This window comes from Ips typographus, linkage group LG10, assembly GCF_016097725.1.
Source record: "Ips typographus isolate SLU linkage group LG10, UJ_Ityp_2.0, whole genome shotgun sequence".
NCBI classification, from domain to species: Eukaryota; Metazoa; Arthropoda; class Insecta; order Coleoptera; family Curculionidae; genus Ips; species Ips typographus.
Genome location: NC_138431.1, coordinates 3,307,546 through 3,326,624, shown reverse-complemented (window position 1 = coordinate 3,326,624; position 19,079 = coordinate 3,307,546). Strand labels below are relative to the sequence as shown.

Here is a 19,079-nt window from a genome sequence, read left to right as displayed (position 1 = left end):
ACTGCTAAGCCAATTTCAATGCAATCTAAACGTTTCCAAACCCTAAAACACTAAAAATTTACTTGTAAACCTTGAAAACTGTCTTGAAAGTACATACATTTGACTGCTAAGCCAATTTCAATGCAATCTACACGTTTCCAAACTGTAAAATACCAAAAATTGACTTGTAAACCTTGAAAATTGTCTTAAAAGTACATACATTTGACTGCTAACCCAATTTCAATGCAATCTACAGGTTTCCAAACTGTAAAAGACTAAAATTGACTTGTAAACATTGAAAACTGTCTTGAAAGTACATATATTTGACTGCTAAGCCAATTTCAATGCAATCTAAACGTTTCCAAACCCTAAAACACTAAAAATTTACTTGTAAACCTTGAAAACTGTCTTGAAAGTACATACATTTGACTGCTAAGCCAATTTCAATGCAATCTACACGTTTCCAAACTGTAAAAGACTAAAATTGACTTGTAAACATTGAAAACTGTCTTGAAAGTACATACATTTGACTGCTAAGCCAATTTCAATGCAATCTACACGTTTCCAAACTGTAAAATACCAAAAATTGACTTGTAAACCTTGAAAATTGTCTTAAAAGTACATACATTTGACTGCTAAGCCAATTTCAATGCAATCTACACGTTTCCAAACTCTAAAAGACTAAAATTGACTTGTAAACATTGAAAACTGTCTTGAAAGTACATACATTTGACTATAAAGTCAATTTCAATGCAATCTACACGTTTCCAAACTCTAAAATACCAAAAATTGACTTGTAAACCTTGAAAATTGTCTTAAAAGTACATACATTTGACTGCTAAGCCAATTTCAATGCAATCTACACGTTTCCAAACTCTAAAAGACTAAAATTGACTTGTAAACATTGAAAACTGTCTTGAAAGTACATACATTTGACTATAAAGTCAATTTCAATGCAATCTACACGTTTCCAAATTCTAAAATACCAAAAATTGACTTGTAAACCTTGAAAATTGTCTTAAAAGTACATAAATTTGACTGGTAAGCCAATTTCAATGCAATCTACACGTTTCCAAACTCTAAAAGACTAAAATTGACTTGTAAACATTGAAAACTGTCTTGAAAGTACATACATTTGACTATAAAGTCAATTTCAATGCAATCTACACGTTTCCAAACTCTAAAATACCAAAAATTGACTTGTAAACCTTGAAAATTGTCTTAAAAGTACATACATTTGACTGATAAGCCAATTTCAATGCAATCTACACGTTTCCAAACTCTAAAAGACTAAAATTGACTTGTAAACATTGAAAACTGTCTTGAAAGTACATACATTTGACTATAAAGTCAATTTCAATGCAATCTACACGTTTCCAAACTCTAAAATACCAAAAATTGACTTGTAAACCTTGAAAATTGTCTTAAAAGTACATACATTTGACTGCTAAGCCAATTTCAATGCAATCTACACGTTTCCAAACTCTAAAAGACTAAAATTGACTTGTAAACATTGAAAACTGTCTTGAAAGTACATACATTTGACTATAAAGTCAATTTCAATGCAATCTACACGTTTCCAAATTCTAAAATACCAAAAATTGACTTGTAAACCTTGAAAATTGTCTTAAAAGTACATAAATTTGACTGGTAAGCCAATTTCAATGCAATCTACACGTTTCCAAACCCTAAAACACTAAATATTTACTTGTAAACTAACTAACTTGTAAACCTTGAAAACTGTCTTGAAAGTACATACATTTGACTGCTAAGCCAATTTCAATGCAATCTACACGTTTCCAAACTCTAAAAGACTAAAATTGACTTGTAAACTGTCTTGAAAGTACATACATTTGACTATAAAGTCAATTTCAATGTAATCTACACGTTTACACACTCTAAAATACCAAAAATTGACTCGTAAACCTTGAAAACTGTCTTAAAAGTACATACATTTGACTGCTAAGCCAATTTCAATGCAATCTACACGTTTCCAAACCCTAAAACACTAAAAATTTACTTGTAAACCTTGAAAACTGTCTTGAATGTACATACATTTGACTATAAAGTCAATTTCAATGCAATCTACACGTTTCCAAATTCTAAAAGACTAAAATTGACTTGTAAACTAACTAATTTACTTGTAAACCTTGAAAACTGTCTTGAAAATACATACATTTGACTATAAAGTCAATTTCAATGCAATCTACACGTTTCCAAACTCTGAAAGACTAAAATTGACTTGTAAACCTTGAAAATTGTCTTGAAAGTACACACATTTGCCTACTAAGTCAATTTCAATACAGTCTACACGTTTCCAAATCCTAAAACACTAAAAATTGACTTGTAAACCTTGAAAACCAACTTTAAAGTCTATAAATTTGACTGTCAAGTTAATTTCCGTGCAATCATGTCAAAATTGACGCATGTCAATCACTTTTGACATGCGTTTGTGTTGCAAAAGAGGTAAATGTTTCAAATGTTGCCAAAACGATCACTTTCGTTAAAACGAACAGTAATAATTACATTTTTACAGTGTTGCCAATCAGAGGTATGCTTCAAATGTTGCCACATCGTTCATTTTTGTAAATGCAAAAAATATTTGCATTTCAACTGCAACGTTGTCGAAAAGTTTAGAAACGAACCATATTTACATTTTACAGTGTTGTCATCAAACCGACAAATATTTGCATTGTTGCCAAATCGTCTGTTTTCGTACAAACGAACTACTGCCAAACTGACAAATGTTTGCATTTGTTTTTGACATATACTGGCTGTTTCAGCACCTAATAACTAGTGTGTTGTAACAATAAGGGTTATTTTTATTTATCACCAATTGCACTTAGATCGGGAAATCCGGTTGAGTTATCAGTGTATTTCAAGCTAAAATCGACTTTATTGACATATCTTTATTGACATCGACTGATAACAACGTCCTAAACTGTCATCATATGCCACATCTGTCAATTTTGACACTATGGAGCTGTAAATACAACTTAAACTCTCGTTTTCCAAAAGAGTTCAATATTTTGGTATTTTATAGTTTTATGGCAATGCAAAGTCAATTTTGACAGCTGAAACAGCTGTCACGTGACTGAAGACAATATGATAAACTGTCACCCAACGTTGCATCTGTCAAACTTCTGATCCATAGAGCTGTAAATATCACTCAAACTGTTTTCATCGAAATGACACACATTTATGACATTTTATAGTTTTTTATAGTAGTTCCAAGTCAATTTTAACAGTTGTGACAGCTGTCACTTGACTAAAAAACAATATCGTAAACTGTCACCCAACGTTGCATCTGTCAAACTTCTGATCCATGGAGGTGTCAAACCAGTCAAACTTAACTCATCAAAATCCTCTTCGTGGCCCTTCTGAGACAATTTTGACAGTTTTGACAGCTGTCATGTGACATAACCAACGTCCTGTACTGTCATAAAATGTCACGTCTGTCAAACTTGCCTCCGTGGAGCTGTAAATACAACTTTGCACTGTGATTCACCTAATGGATTCACTATTTTGGTTTCTTAGTATTTGAAAGATTTATGGTGAGTGAAATTTGACAGAACTGTCACGTGACTAAATAACTGTCCTAAAAAGTTTGTGATTTGATCCACCCTGTATGTTACAGTACAGTAAAAATCAAAGTAAAACACAAATACGTCACACACATTGTTGTTACATCATATACAGTGTGTCCACGATAAGAGATTTTCTTGGTCAAGTTGATTTATTGCTGATGTGCAAAACTTTGACTTTTTTCCCACACATACAGGGTGGGAAAAAATTAAAATGTCAAAATTTTATACGGAGTCAGTGTATCCTAGCCGGTTATTCATTTGTAACTTATTGTATAATAAGCAGTAACTTTGAGATCCTCTAGCGGCCAAACGGTGGTACTTAGAGTGGCCCGTCCAACGTCACGTGACAGCCTCATTCATTGGCTATTTTTGATCATAGGGTGTGTTTTTACAGAAGGTTTTAAATAACCGAGTTATTTGCGATTGACTGGGAAAATGCACGAAAATGAGATTTCTACAAGGCTTTTGATTGGGTACCACCTGAACTGCCGCCAACTGGTACTATTTTAAATTAAATTGTCTCTATAGACTAATTTTGACCTCAGAAACTCGAATCCGGTGCCAAATTTGGTGTAGGTGGTACCATTTTTCTGTAACCTTGAAATTATGGTATTTTTGCACTGTTTTGGTACTTTTCAGGGCGTGGCTCCCTTGTAAGAGCCGTTATTGCTTTTTGACACCCTTCGGGGATTTACTTACATTGTAACAAAGGTATTTGCCCGGTTAAAGGCGATTTTAAAAATTGAAAATTTTTCCCGAAAAACCAAAGAGGGTTCCATTAAAAACGTTCACAAGTTTAGTTTTTAATTTTTTACAGCCAAACGATGAGTTGTACATGAAAATTGTTTTTTATAGTAAAAGTTGCACTTGTCGAGATAAATGTATGGTAAAAATTTCAGACCTCTAAGTTGAATAGTTCCTGAGATATTCACGCAAAAGTGCGAAAAAACTACACAAACTTTAACGCCCTCTAGCGGTCAAACGGTGAGACTTAGAGTAGCCCGCTCAAGGTCACGTGATAGCCCTATTCACTGACTAACTATGATCATTTAATATCTTTATACCCAATGTTTCAAATAACCGTGTTATTTAGAATTGAATGTTAAAGTGCGCAAAAATGAGACTTTACTAAGGCTTTCGATTGGGTACTGGCCATATTGGAACCACTGTCACTATAGACTAATTTTGACCTCAGGAATCTAATTTTGCCGTTAAAATTGCTCTAACTACTACCACTTTTGTGGTACCCATAAAAATTAAAAATTTTCCAATTTTGTTTAGCGGAACCATTTTGGGTTCTTCTGACCTCAAAATTAGAGTGTTTCAACCCGTAAAAAGTGCCCGTAAACGTGAAAAATGACCAGGGACAATGTGAAATTGCCGTGATATATAGTGCGTCAAAAGTGCTTCCCCCACCACCGAATTTTTCTAGCATGGACATTTTTAAAATTGACCAATCGCTGAGCGGATCGCTAGGCGGAGCCCCCACTCCCGATAAAACAAACCCGGAAGTGATTTTTGAGGCAGGATCGGATTTTAAATTGCGTTTTTTCGAATCGCCAGACGATAATACTCAGGTAAATTTTTGCATTTGACATACTGTACAATTATTATATGTGAGGTTATGGGATTGAAAAACAGTGAATTTGGTAGGAAATTTAATTCTCTACAAAAAAGCATTAGGGTGATTTTACCCTAAACCGGCCCTGTAAACAGATATTTGCTTTTAAAACAAATGTGGATTACATTTTTTTAATTTGGGTGCAAAAAACATTTTAACTGCTAACTACTCGGTCAGTTGCTGAGATATCGAAAAAATGCCTGAAATAATTTTTTTAGAAAATTTAATTCTCTACAAAAAAGCATTAGGGTAGCTTTGTCCTAAACCGGTCCTGTAAACAGATATTTGCTTTTAAAACAAATTTGGATTAACAAATGGTTTATTTGGGTGCAAAAAACATTTTAACTGCTTATAACTCTGTCAGTTGCTGAGTTATCAAAAAAATGCCTGAAATGAATTTTGTAAGAAATTAAATTCTTTACAAAAAAGCATTAGGGTTGCTTTTTCCTAAACCGGCCCTGTAAACAGATATTTGCTTTTAAAACAAATTTGGATTAACAAATGGTTCATTTGAGTGCAAAAAACATTTTAACTGCTTATAACTCTGTCGGTTGCTGAGATATCGAAAAAATGCCTGAAATGAATTTTGTAAGAAATTAAATTCTTTACAAAAAAGCAATAGGGTTGCTTTGTGCTAAACCGGCCCTGTAAACAGATATTTGCTTTTAAAACAAATTTGGATTAACAAATGGTTCATTTGAGTGCAAAAAACATTTTAACTGCTTATAACTCTGTCAGTTGCTGAGATATCGAAAAAATGCCTGAAATAATTTTTTTAGAAAATTTAATTCTCTACAAAAAAGCATTAGGGTAGCTTTGTCCTAAACCGGTCCTGTAAACAGATATTTGCTTTTAAAACAAATTTGGATTAACAATTGGTTAATTTAGTGCAAAAAACATTTTAACTGCTTATAACTCTGTCGGTTGCTGAGATATCGAAAAAATGCCTGAAATGAATTTTGTAAGAAATTAAATTCTTTACAAAAAAGCAATAGGGTTGCTTTGTGCTAAACCGGTCCTGTAAACAGATATTTGCTTTTAAAACAAATTTGGATTAACAATTGGTTAATTTAGTGCAAAAAACATTTTAACTGCTTATAACTCTGTCGGTTGCTGAGATATCGAAAAAATGCCTGAAATGAATTTTGTAAGAAATTAAATTCTTTACAAAAAAGCAATAGGGTTGCTTTGTGCTAAACCGGCCCTGTAAACAGATATTTGCTTTTAAAACAAATTTGCATTAACAAATGGTTCATTTGAGTGCAAAACACATTTTAACTGCTTATAACTCTGTCAGTTGCTGAGATATCAAAAAAATGCTTGAAATGAATTTTGTAGAAAATTAAATTCTCTATAAAAAAGTGTTAAGGAAGTTTTACCCTAAACCGGCTCTGTAATCAGATATTTGGGTTTGATACATTGTTGTCAAATATTTTTCTGATCCAGCTTGTGTAAAAACATTTTAACTGCTAATAACTCTGTCAGTTGCTGAGATATCGAAAAAATGCCTGAAATGAATTTTGTAGAAAATTAAATTCTTTGCAAAAAAGCATTAGGGTTGCTTTGTCCTAAACCGGTCCTGTAAACAGATATTTGCTTTTAAAACAAATTTGGATTAACAAATGGTTAATTTGGGTGCAAAAAACATTTTAACTGCTAATAACTCTGTCAGTTGCTGAGTTATCAAAAAAATGCTTGAAATGAATTTTGTAGAAAATTAGATTTTCTTTAAAAAAGCATTAGGGTAGTTTTGTCCTAAACCGGCCCTGTAATCAGATATTTGCATAAACCCTTCTGCAATACAGATTTAGATATGTTACAACCTGTAGAAAAACAATATGGCGCTGGAAACCGAAAATTACAATAACAAACCGGCTAGACGGTCCAAAATATTGACCTTACAAATTAGCAAGTAGTATTTTTGGGTACGGAACCGTCTATAATACAGGGTGTCTCAATTTGAAGTTATATGACAAAGTGGCCAAAAAACTGAGCCACCCTGTATAATCAGTACTGAAATTGACTTTTTGTGTGACTTTAGGGAGGATTTAGTGATCCGGGGTCCGTCGAGTCGCCATTGGCCGGCGATTCCTCCCCCCCTCCCCCACAATTGCAACTAACCTCAATCGAGGTTCAAACGCCCTCTTTGCCGACCAATGAGGGCGGTTTGAGTGACGTAAGCACTTTGCTGCTGTCACCCCAAGGCGGTAATACCAGCACAATAAAGCAAGGTGAGCGGTGGTGGTGGTGGTGGGGGTATATACCGGGTGATTCACTTTCAAATAACAGTTTTTTCGAAAACGTGGTGAAAAAACAGTTTTTGAGATATTTACATTAAAAGTCTGTCTAATTTTTGACTTTGACACTTGGGAATAGGAAATGTCATCTGTCAGATTAAGTAATGACAATTATGACAAGTGTCAAAAGTCAAAAAACGGGCGCAACAATCACTATTTTCAGTTTCTTGACAAAAGCAGTTTTTGAGATATTTACATTAAAAGTCTGTCTAATTTTTGACTGTGTGAAGTAAAAACGTCATTTGTCAGAATAGGTAATGACATTTTTGACAAGTGTCAGAATTAAAAAAAACACGTGCACAACCGTCATTTTTAGTTTCTGCACCGCAAATTTAAAAACGCAAGCTATCAGACTCAGAAATACCAATTGATTGAGTGTCAAAGTAAAAATACAACCTTTCAAGCTAATATGAGCACTTTTAGGTGTCAAATGTCAAAAAACTGGCGCAGAACTGTCGTTTTTTGACTTTCTGGACGAAAAAAATGCAAATTGCAATTATCAGACTCAGAAATACATTTTTAAGTCTCAGACTAAACAAAAACTGTCGTTTTTTGACTTTCTGGAATGCAGAATTGCAAATTTCAACTAAATACAATAAAAATACAATTTTTGATTGTCAAAAGTCAAAAAATTTGAATGGATTTGCCAAATTTCCGTGTTCCAGAGTGTCAAAGGTGGAAATAAGAGTTTTCAGGCAAAGGAAAGACATTTTTAAGTGTTAGAAGTCAAAAAACAGACTTTCTGGACCAGAAAATTGCAAATTTAAACTGTCAGACTTAGGAACTCCATTTTTGAGTGTCAAAAGTAAAAAAAGTTGAATGGATTTGGCAAATTTCAGTATTCCAGAGTGTCAAAGGTGGAAATAAAAGTTTTCAGGCAAAGGAAAGACATTTTTAAGTGTCAGAAGTCAAAAAACAGATTTTCTGGACCGCAAAATTGCAAGTTTCAATTGTTAGACTTAGGAACACCATTTTTGAGTGTCAAAAGTAAAAAAAGCTGAACGAGTTTGTCAAATTTCAATATTTCAGAGTGTCAAAGGTAGAAATAAGAGTTTTCAGGCGAAGGAAAGACATTTTTAAGTGTCAGAAGTCAAAAAACAGAATTTCTGGACCAAAAAATTGAAAATTTTAACTGTCATACTAAGAAATTCCATTTTTGAGTGTCAAAAGTAAAAAAAGTTAAATGGATTTGTCAAATTTCAGTATTCCAGAGTGTCAAAGGTGGAAATAAGAGTTTTCAGGCGAAGGAAAGACATTTTTAAGTGTCAGAAGTCAAAAAACAGACTTTTTGGACCGCAATATTGCAAATTTCAATTGTTAGACTTAGGAACACCATTTTTGAGTGTCAAAAGTAAAAAAAGCTGAATGAGTTTGTCAAATTTCAATATTCCAGAGTGTCAAAGGTGGAAATAAGAGTTTTTAGGCGAAGGAAAGACATTTTTAAGTGTCAGAAGTCAAAAAACAAACTTTCTGGACCAGAAAATTGCAAATTTAATCTGTCAGACTTAGGAACTCCATTTTTGAGTGTCAAAAGTAAAAAAAGTTGAATGGATTTGCCAAATTTCAGTATTCCAGAGCGTCAAAGGTGGAAATAAGAGTTTTCAGGCAAAGAAAAGACATTTTTAAGTGTCAGAAGTCAAAAAACAGACTTTCTGGACCGCAAAAATGCAAAATTCAACTATCAGGCCTAGGAACACCATTTTTAAGTGTCAAAAGTAAAAAAAGTTTAATGGGTTTGTCAAATTTCAGTATTCCAGAGTGTAAAAGTTGAAAACTCCAGCTTTCAGGCTAAGAATGACATTTTTAAGTGTCAGAAGTCAAAAAAGTGGCGCAGAACTGTCGTTTTTTACTTTCTGGACAACAAAATTGCCAAATGTTAACTATCAGGCTCAGGAATACCAATATTGAGTGTCAAAAGTCAAAAAAGTTGAATGGGTTTGTCAAATATCAGTATTCCAGAGTGTAAAAGTTGAAAATTCAAGCTTTTAGGCTAAGAATGACATTTTTAAGTGTCAGAAGTCAAAAAAGTGGCGCAGAACTGTCGTTTTTTACTTTCTGGACCACAAAATTGCCAAATGTCAACTATCAGGCTCAGGAATACCAGTTTTGAGTGTCAAAAGTCAAAAAAGTTGAAGTCAAATTGAGACTGAGAATTGAGTGGTCAAATTTCAGTATTCCATAGTGTAAAAATTAAAAATACAAGCTTTCAGACTGAGAAAGTCATTTTGTCAAGTGTCTGAAGTCAAAAAACTGATAAATGACTACTTTTTTGACTTTCGGGAAGTCAAATGTGACAATGTTTGCTACCATTGTCAGAAAAATAGTATTACATTGACAGGGTTACTGTCAAATGTTACATTTTTGTTGAAAAAGGCCAAAATCGTCAAAAATTTGTTGTGACTGTCACTCTTTCAGATGACAGTTGACAGATGACATTCTGTCAATCATGTTTGTCGATCTACACGCACAACCAGCATTTATGGTCTTCAAGCAAACTAAAGGGGTTTTCAACCGTCCACGTCATGCTGATTGACATTTGACTGATTTTGACAGTTAACAGGTGATTTAAGTGGTTGGTACAACTGTCCTTTCAAAGCTGTCAACTGTCAAACAACTACGCTCTGTTGAGCAAGCAAGCTAGAAAAACTAAATTTATGGTGAATTTTCAGTTTCTATATTGTTCAACAGAGCGTAGCTCCGTTATTTGAGGACCTACAACAAAAGTGTAAATTGGAGAGTTGTAGGGAATTTCCCGGTCTATAAGATTGGTTTCGAGGAATTTTGCCCTAAAGGGCCATTTAAGGGAGGTACAGACCGAAAACTGTTTGCAATGCACTGAAGTGCTTCAGTTACTCCAAAGTTTAGGATCAACAGAGCGTAGCTCCGCTAGTTGAAGAGTTACAGCAAAAGTGTTAATTAGAGAGTTGTAGGGAATTTTACGCCCTACAAGGTTAATTTAAAGCATTTTTGCCCTAAAGGGCCATTTAAGGGAGTTACAGGCCGAAAACTGCAGAACGTGTAAACTAGAGAGTTGTAGGCAATTTAACCGTTAAAAACCGAGATTAAAATCAAATATGTTGACGAAACCCATAAAACGATTTACAATTATCGATTCGTGCATGTATTAAAGGAGGAAAAAAGCACCGAAGCCACTTACATAAGATCTTATGGGACGATCGGAAAAAAAAAAAAAAAGAAACAGGTTTTGATCATTTCTTTTCTCGATTCCGCCACGGTCGATGAACCTCACTCTGTATATATTCAAAAAAAAACCGAGCATCGTACGAAGCAAGGCTGAATAACATTTGTAATGGAATCTGGTTTTTGTATTGAAGAAACCGAATCGATTTTCGTTTGTTTGGGGGTTTACGATAGGAACTAACATTTGATGACTGATTTACTGTTAATTTGTGATTTTTTGAGCCACCGTGTATATACCGACCATCATATTTCTTGACAGTTACAGTCACGTGACCAAATAACCTAACCAAAACCCCTTTGAGTGAAGTATGACAGTGTAAACTGTCAATTTCTTCTAAGAGCTGTCAAAAGTTTGTCAAACGTGTTTTAGAAAGTTAAAATTGGAAAAAATGTGATTTTGGTGGTAGAAAAACAACTGTCAAAAACGAGTGGATGTCATTTTCTAGTGTCAAAAGTCAAAAAACTTGTCACGCAACTGTCAAAGTTGGGAAAGTGTGGTTGTGGTGCTAAAAATACAACTTTCAATTCGTTAACCTGAAGAAAATAGAATAACAAGTTTAAAATGAAAAATTTTGGCAACCAAAATGTCATTTTCTAGTGTCAAAAGTCAAAAAATTATCTGACAACCGTCAAAGTTTTATAAAGTAGGAAATTGTGTGTGTTAAAAAATTGGAATGGAAGTGTAAGCTTCCAAAGTACATTAAAAACAGTTTTGATGATTTGACAGAATATTACCTGTCAACTGTCAACGAAAAACGTACATTTCTGACAGTGGTAGCAAGCATTATCAGTTTTGACGTGCCAAAAGTCAAAAAATGCCGTTATGCGTCACATTTTTGACTATTTTGATACTTAAAAATGTCTTTCTTTTGTCTGAAAGCTCGTATTTCCATCTTTGACACTATGGAATACTGAAATTTGACAGTCAGTGATCTTTTTTTACTTTTGACACTCAAAAACAGTCTGACAGTTGAAATTTGCAATTTTGTGGTTTAGAAAGTCTGTTTTTTGAGTTCTGACACTTAAAAATGTCTTTCGTTTGCCTGAAAACTCTTATTTCCATCTTTGACACTCTGGAATACTGAAATTTGACAAACCCATTCAACTTTTCTACTTTTGACACTCAAAAATGGTGTTCAAAAGTCTGTCAGTTGAAATTTGCAATTTTGTGGTCCAGAAAGTCTGTTTTTTGAGATCTGACACTTAAAATTGATTTTCCTGTTCCTGAAAACTTTTATTTCTACCTTTGACACTCTGGAATACTGAAATTTGACAAACCCATTGAACTTTTTCTACTTTTGACACTCAAAAACAGAGTTTCTGAGTCTGACAGTTGAAATTTGCAATTTTGCGGTCCTGAAAGTCTGTTTTTTGACTTCTGACACTTAAAAATGTTTTTCTTTGCCTGAAAGCTTGTATTTCCACCTTTAACACTTTGAAATACTGAAATTTGACAAATCCATTCAACTTATTTTACTTTTGACACTCAAAATTGGTGTTCCTAAGCCTGACAAACAAAATTTGCAATTTTCTAATCAAGAAAGTCTGTTTTTTGACTTCTGACACTTAAAAATGTCTTTGCCTGAAAACCCTTATTACCATCTTTGACACTCTGGAACACTGAAATTTGACAAATCCATTTAACTTTTTTTACTTTTGACACTCAAAAATGGTGTTCCTAAGCCTGACAGTTGAAATTAACAATTTTGTGGTCCAGAAAGTTTTTTTTTTGACTTCTGACACTTAAAAATGTTTTTCTTTGCCTGAAAGCTTGTATTTCGACCTTTAACACTCTGGAATACTGAAATTTGACAAATCCATTCAACTTATTTTACTTTTGACACTTAAAAATGGCGTTCCTAAGTCTGACAGTCAAAATTTGCAATTTTCTAGTCAAGAAAGTCTGTTTTCTGGCTTCTGACACTTAAAAATGTCTTTCCTTTGGCTGAAAACCCTTATTACCATCTTTGACACTCTGGAACACTGAAATTTGACAAATCCATTCAATTTTTTTTACTTTTGACACTTCAAAATGGCGTTCCTAAGTCTCACAGTTGAACCTTGCAATTTTGTGGTCCAGAAGGTCTATTTTTGGAGTTCTAACACATAAAAATGTCTTTCATTTGCCTGAAACTTTTATTTCCACCTTTGACACTCTGGAATACTGAAATTTGACAAATCCATTCAACTTATTTTACTTTTGACACTTAAAAATGGAGTTTCTGAGTCTGACAGTTGAAATTTGCAATTTTGTGGTCCAGAAAGTCTGTTTTTTGACTTCTGACCCTTAAAAATGTCTTTCTTTTGTCTGAAAGTTCGTATTTCCATCTTTGACACTCTGGAATACTGAAATTTGACAAATCCATTCAACTTATTTTACTTTTGACACTTAAAAATGGCGTTCCTAAGTCTGACAGTCAAAATTTGCAATTTTATAGTCAAGAAAGTCTGTTTTCTGGCTTCTGACACTTAAAAATGTCTTTCCTTTGGCTGAAAACCCTTATTACCATCTTTGACACTCTGGAACACTGAAATTTGACAAATCCATTCAATTTTTTTTACTTTTGACACTTCAAAATGGCGTTCCTAAGTCTCACAGTTGAACCTTGCAATTTTGTGGTCCAGAAGGTCTATTTTTGGAGTTCTGACACATAAAAATGTCTTTCATTTGCCTGAAACTTTTATTTCCACCTTTGACACTCTGGAATACTGAAATTTGACAAATCCATTCAACTTATTTTACTTTTGACACTTAAAAATGGAGTTTCTGAGTCTGACAGTTGAAATTTGCAATTTTGCGGTCCTGAAAGTCTGTTTTTTGACTTCTGACACTTAAAAATGTTTTTCTTTGCCTGAAAGCTTGTATTTCCACCTTTAACACTTTGAAATACTGAAATTTGACAAATCCATTCAACTTATTTTACTTTTGACACTCAAAATTGGTGTTCCTAAGCCTGACAAACAAAATTTGCAATTTTCTAGTCAAGAAAGTCTGTTTTTTGACTTCTGACACTTAAAAATGTCTTTCCTTTGCCTGAAAACCCTTATTACCATCTTTGACACTCTGGAACACTGAAATTTGACAAATCCATTTAACTTTTTTTACTTTTGACACTCAAAAATGGTGTTCCTAAGCCTGACAGTTGAAATTAACAATTTTGTGGTCCAGAAAGTTTTTTTTTTTGACTTCTGACACTTAAAAATGTTTTTCTTTGCCTGAAAGCTTTTATTTCCACCTTTAACACTTTGAAATACTGAAATTTGACAAATCCTTTCAACTTATTTTACTTTTGACACTCAAAATTGGTGTTCCTAAGCCTGACAAACAAAATTTGCAATTTTCTAGTCAAGAAAGTCTGTTTTTTGACTTCTGACACTTAAAAATGTCTTTCCTTTGCCTGAAAACCCTTATTACCATCTTTGACACTCTGGAACACTGAAATTTGACAAATCCATTTAACTTTTTTTACTTTTGACACTCAAAAATGGTGTTCCTAAGCCTGACAGTTGAAATTAACAATTTTGTGGTCCAGAAAGTTTTTTTTTTTGACTTCTGACACTTAAAAATGTTTTTCTTTGCCTGAAAGCTTGTATTTCGACCTTTAACACTCTGGGACACTGAAATTTGAAAAATCCATTCAACTTTTTTTACTTTTGACACTCAAAAATGGTGTTCCAAAGTCTGACAGTCAAAATTTGCAATTTTCTAGTCAAGAAAGTCTGTTTTTTGACTTCTGACACTTAAAAATGTCTTTGCCTGAAAACCCTTATTACCATCTTTGACACTCTGGAACACTGAAATTTGACAAATCCATTCAACTTATTTTACTTTTGACACTCAAAATTGGTGTTCCTAAGCCTGACAAACAAAATTTGCAATTTTCTAGTCAAGAAAGTCTGTTTTTTGACTTCTGACACTTAAAAATGTCTTTGCCTGAAAACCCTTATTACCATCTTTGACACTCTGGAACACTGAAATTTGACAAATCCATTCAACTTTTTTTACTTTTGACACGCAAAAATGGTGTTCCTAAGCCTGATAGTTGAAATTTGCAATTTTGTTGTTCAGAAAGTTTGTTTTCTTGCTTCTGACACTTAAAAATGTCTTTCCTTTGCCTGAAAGCTTTTATTTCCATCTTTGACACTCTGGGACACTGAAATTTGACAAATCCATTCAACTTTTTTTACTTTTGACACTCAAAAATGGTGTTCCTAAGTCTGACAGTCAAAATTTGCAATTTTCTAGTCAAGAAACCTGTTTTTTGACTTCTGACACTTAAAAATGTCTTTTCTTTGCCTGAAAACTCTTATTTCCACCTTTGACACATTTATATGACAGCTGTCACGTGATACTAGGATGCTTTAATGTTGACACTTACGTCACAACTGTCAAAACATTCGACGTAAAGCCAGTCCTTTTTGTATTTGCCAATGCAATTAAAGTGTCTCAGACTTGCGCAACTTTATAGCTCTACTGTCTGCGTAGGTAACATTTGACAGTTGTGACGTACGTGACAGGTATCACGTGACAATAAGACAATTTTATTCATCTTATGGTTACGTCACAACTGTCAACATGAAACTCTTCTCACGTCATAAGTAAGTCATAACAAATCAGTAAAGCCAACTTTGACAGCTTATAAAACGGTTAATTTGATAGCTACAAAACTGCAATTTTGACCACTGTATAGCCATTAAAGTGCTTTATAAATCCTCGATTATACTGTTATCCTACAGTTAACAATTAGAGAGATATTGCACGATAAACACCGAGCCGACGACAAATTAGTAATGCCAACTTTGACAGCTTGTAAAACGGTTATTTTGACAGTTACAGAACTGCAATTTTGACCACTGTATAGCCATTAAAGTGCTTTATAAATCCCCTATTAGACTGTGACTTTACAGTTAACAATTAGGGAGTTGTTGCACGATAAACACCAAGCCGACAACAAATTAGTAGTGCCAACTTTGACAGCTTGTAAAACGGTTATTTTGACAGTTACACAGTTCCAATTTTGACCACTGTGTATCTCCTGAAGTGTTTTATAAATCCCCGATTAGACTGTGATCTTACAGTTAACAATTAGGGTGTTGTTGCACGATAAAAACCAAACCAACAACAAAATAGTAGTGCCAACTTTGACAGCTTGTAAAACGGTTATTTTGACAGTTACCGAGGTGCAATTTTGACCAATGTGTAGCCCTTAAAGTGTTTTATAAATTCTCGGTTAGAATGTTATCCTATAGTTAACAATTAGGGAGTTGTTGCACGATAAACATCAAACAACTTTGACAGCTTGTAAAACGGTTATTTTGACAGTTACAGAACTGCAATTTTGACCAATGTGTAGCCCTTAAAGTGCTTTATTAGAGAGTTATAGCCAACCAGCAGTAATTCGACTGAATTTCAAACTGCAAACGCAGAAAACCATTCTACACGTTACATAACTTCCTCATCAAAGAGTAGGTGTACCTAAAATGCACAAAAGCGAAAGTCCAATTTATAAGTCTTATCTAAAAGCGAAAGAGCCCATAAGATATATTGCAAACTGCAACCAAAACCATTATATTGTACCGTGTAGTATAGTTCAACCGTGTCGATTCAACAACGACTGTGAGAAAGTGCACTTTTTCAGTGGTTGGCTGTTTTATCGATTTATCGTGCTATTAAAAAAAGGTGGTGTTTAATGGAAAGTGCTTTTTTCCATTAATCTAATATTCCTTGAAGAATATGAGTTGGGTACTTCTACGAGAGTTTAAAGAGATTTTGAAGGAATTGACCAAAAACCAGAAGAAAGGTAATAGTTACACTTTTTTGGTAAATATCTCGTTTAAACGACCATTTAGGGCAAAACTGCCTTCTATCAATCTTGTAGAGAATGAAATTTTCTACAAGTTCCTTTTAGAGGTTTTTTTTGTAATTCTTACACATCACCAGCAAAATTTACTTTGAAAAAAAAACAAAATACCAGTTATTTGAATTGGAGACTGAATATTCAGTTTATCAAGTCAATATTCGTGATTTTTGACCTAAAATTACTTGAGAATTAAAAATTTACTTAAAATGCTGTAAAAAATGATTTTGGCACTTTTCCGGTCAATTATCCAATTTTGACTCCAAACGCACGAAAATTTACTTGAAAATTTGAAGTTTTCTATTTTTTGGTCAATTTTCAAGTGTTTTGACTTAAATTGCAACATTTGACCGTTTAAAATTGACTTAAAAACCAAAAATTGTCCCTGAAACAAACAAAACTGACTTGGAAACTTTAGATTCCTTTCTCAAGTCAATTTTCCAATTTTGACTCCAAACGCACGAAAATTGACTTGAAAATTTAAAGTTTTCTATTTTTAGGTCAATTTTCAAGTGTTTTGACTTATATTCCAACATTTGATGACCGTTTAAAATTGACTTAAAAACCAAAAATTGTCCCTAAAACAAATAATAACGACTTGGAAAGTTTAAATTCCTTTTTCAAGTCAATTTTCCAATTTTGACTCCAAACACACAAAAATTGACCTGAAGGGTTCAAGTTTTCTATTTTCAAGTAAATTTTCAAGTGTTTTGACTTCAATTCCAACATTTGACCGTTTAAAATTGACTTAAAAACCAAAAATTGTCCCTGAAACAAACAAAACTGACTTGGAAACTTTAGATTCCTTTTTCAAGTCAATTTTCCAATGTTGACTGCAAACACACGAAAATTGACTTAAAAATTTGAAGTTTTCTATTTTTAGGTCAATTTTCCAGTGTTTTGACTTAAATTTCAACATTTGACCGTTTAAAATTGACTTAAAAACCAAAAATTGTCCCTGGAACAAACAAAACTGACTTGGAAACTTTAGATTCCTTTTTCAAGTCAATTTTTCAATTTTGACTCCAAACACACGAAAGTTTTCTATTTTTAGGTCAATTTTCAAGTGTTTTGACTTCAATTCCAACATTTGACCGTTTAAAATTGACTTAAAAACCAAAAATTGTCCCTGAAACAAACAAAACTGACTTGGAAACTTTAGATTCCTTTTTCAAGTCAATTTTCCAATGTTGACTGCAAACACACGAAAATTGACTTAAAAATTTGAAGTTTTCTATTTTTAGGTCAATTTTCCAGTGTTTTGACTTAAATTTCAACATTTGACCGTTTAAAATTGACTTAAAAACCAAAAATTGTCCCTGGAACAAACAAAACTGACTTGGAAACTTTAGATTCCTTTTTCAAGTCAATTTTCCAATTTTGACTCCAAACGCACGAAAATTGACTTGAAAATTTAAAGTTTTCTATTTTTAGGTCAATTTTCAAGTGTTTTGACTTATATTCCAACATTTGATGACCGTTTAAAATTGACTTAAAAACCAAAAATTGTCCCTAAAACAAATAATAACGACTTGGAAAGTTTAAATTCCTTTTTCAAGTCAATTTTCCAATTTTGACTCCAAACACACGAAAGTTTTCTATTTTTAGGTCAATTTTCAAGTGTTTTGACATAAATTTCAACATTTGATGATTGAAAATTTGATTTGGAAACCACCAGACAGCTGAAATCATAAAAAATTGATTTGAAAGTCTGAAATTTGTCTTTGGAGAGAGTTTTCAAGACTTCTAGTAGTTTCACTTAAATATTTCCACATTTGACCATTAAAATGTGACGTGGGAACCAAAAATTGACTTCAAATGTCAATTTTAATGTTTGTAGATTGAAAATTGTGTTGAAAATCTACACAAAGTCTCTCAAATCATGAAATTTATTTGAAAATTTACTTTTATGCCCAAATTATGTTTACAATGAGTTTTCATGATTTTCAAACCTGATTTTGACTCCAAATTGTTGATAATTGACTTGAAGATCTAAAATTGTCAATTTCAAGTGTTTTGACTTAAATTTCAACACTTGAAAGTTGAAAATTGCCTTTAAAAACTGACTGACTTTTAAGTCAATTTTTGAATGAAATGAAAATTGACTTACTACTAAAACTTTACCTTTTTACAAGTGATTATAATGTCGCTTACAGCATATAATTGCATGTCGCTACACGCATTTAAATGATCAAGTTGGCATTATTATACAAGGTGTAAACGACCTACCACAATAAATATCTCTGTTCAACAGTGCAGTGGTCGATGATTGCATTCTGAACAATGTCGAACCGTTATAATTGGTAAAACCGCACTAAATTGACCAGAAACTCAACGTTCAACGTATTACGGTAGTAAACTATAGAGGAAATCAACGTAAAGTGCGCTGACGTCACAACCATTGTTGCCATAGTTTAAGCGTAAAAGGTTTGTCAATTTTTTTGGAAGAATGAAAGCAAAAATGATGGAAAACTTTGACGCCCTCTAGCGACCAAACGGTACCACATACTGAAGTCCTGTCAACGTCACGTGACAG

At 33.1% G+C, this 19,079-nt stretch overlaps 1 protein-coding gene across 1 annotated transcript in view; it reads left to right on the top strand.

Moving 5' to 3' along the window:
• Positions 1 to 19,079, top strand: part of Eip78C (Ecdysone-induced protein 78C) — a 53,217-nt gene that overhangs the window by 8,400 nt on the left and 25,738 nt on the right. The window contains exons 2-3 of the mRNA XM_081987944.1: positions 4,999 to 5,143; positions 7,229 to 7,418. Of these exons, the coding sequence (XP_081844070.1) occupies positions 5,000 to 5,143; positions 7,229 to 7,418 (334 nt within the window). The 5' untranslated portion in view covers position 4,999. The remainder of the gene's footprint in view (positions 1 to 4,998; positions 5,144 to 7,228; positions 7,419 to 19,079) is intronic.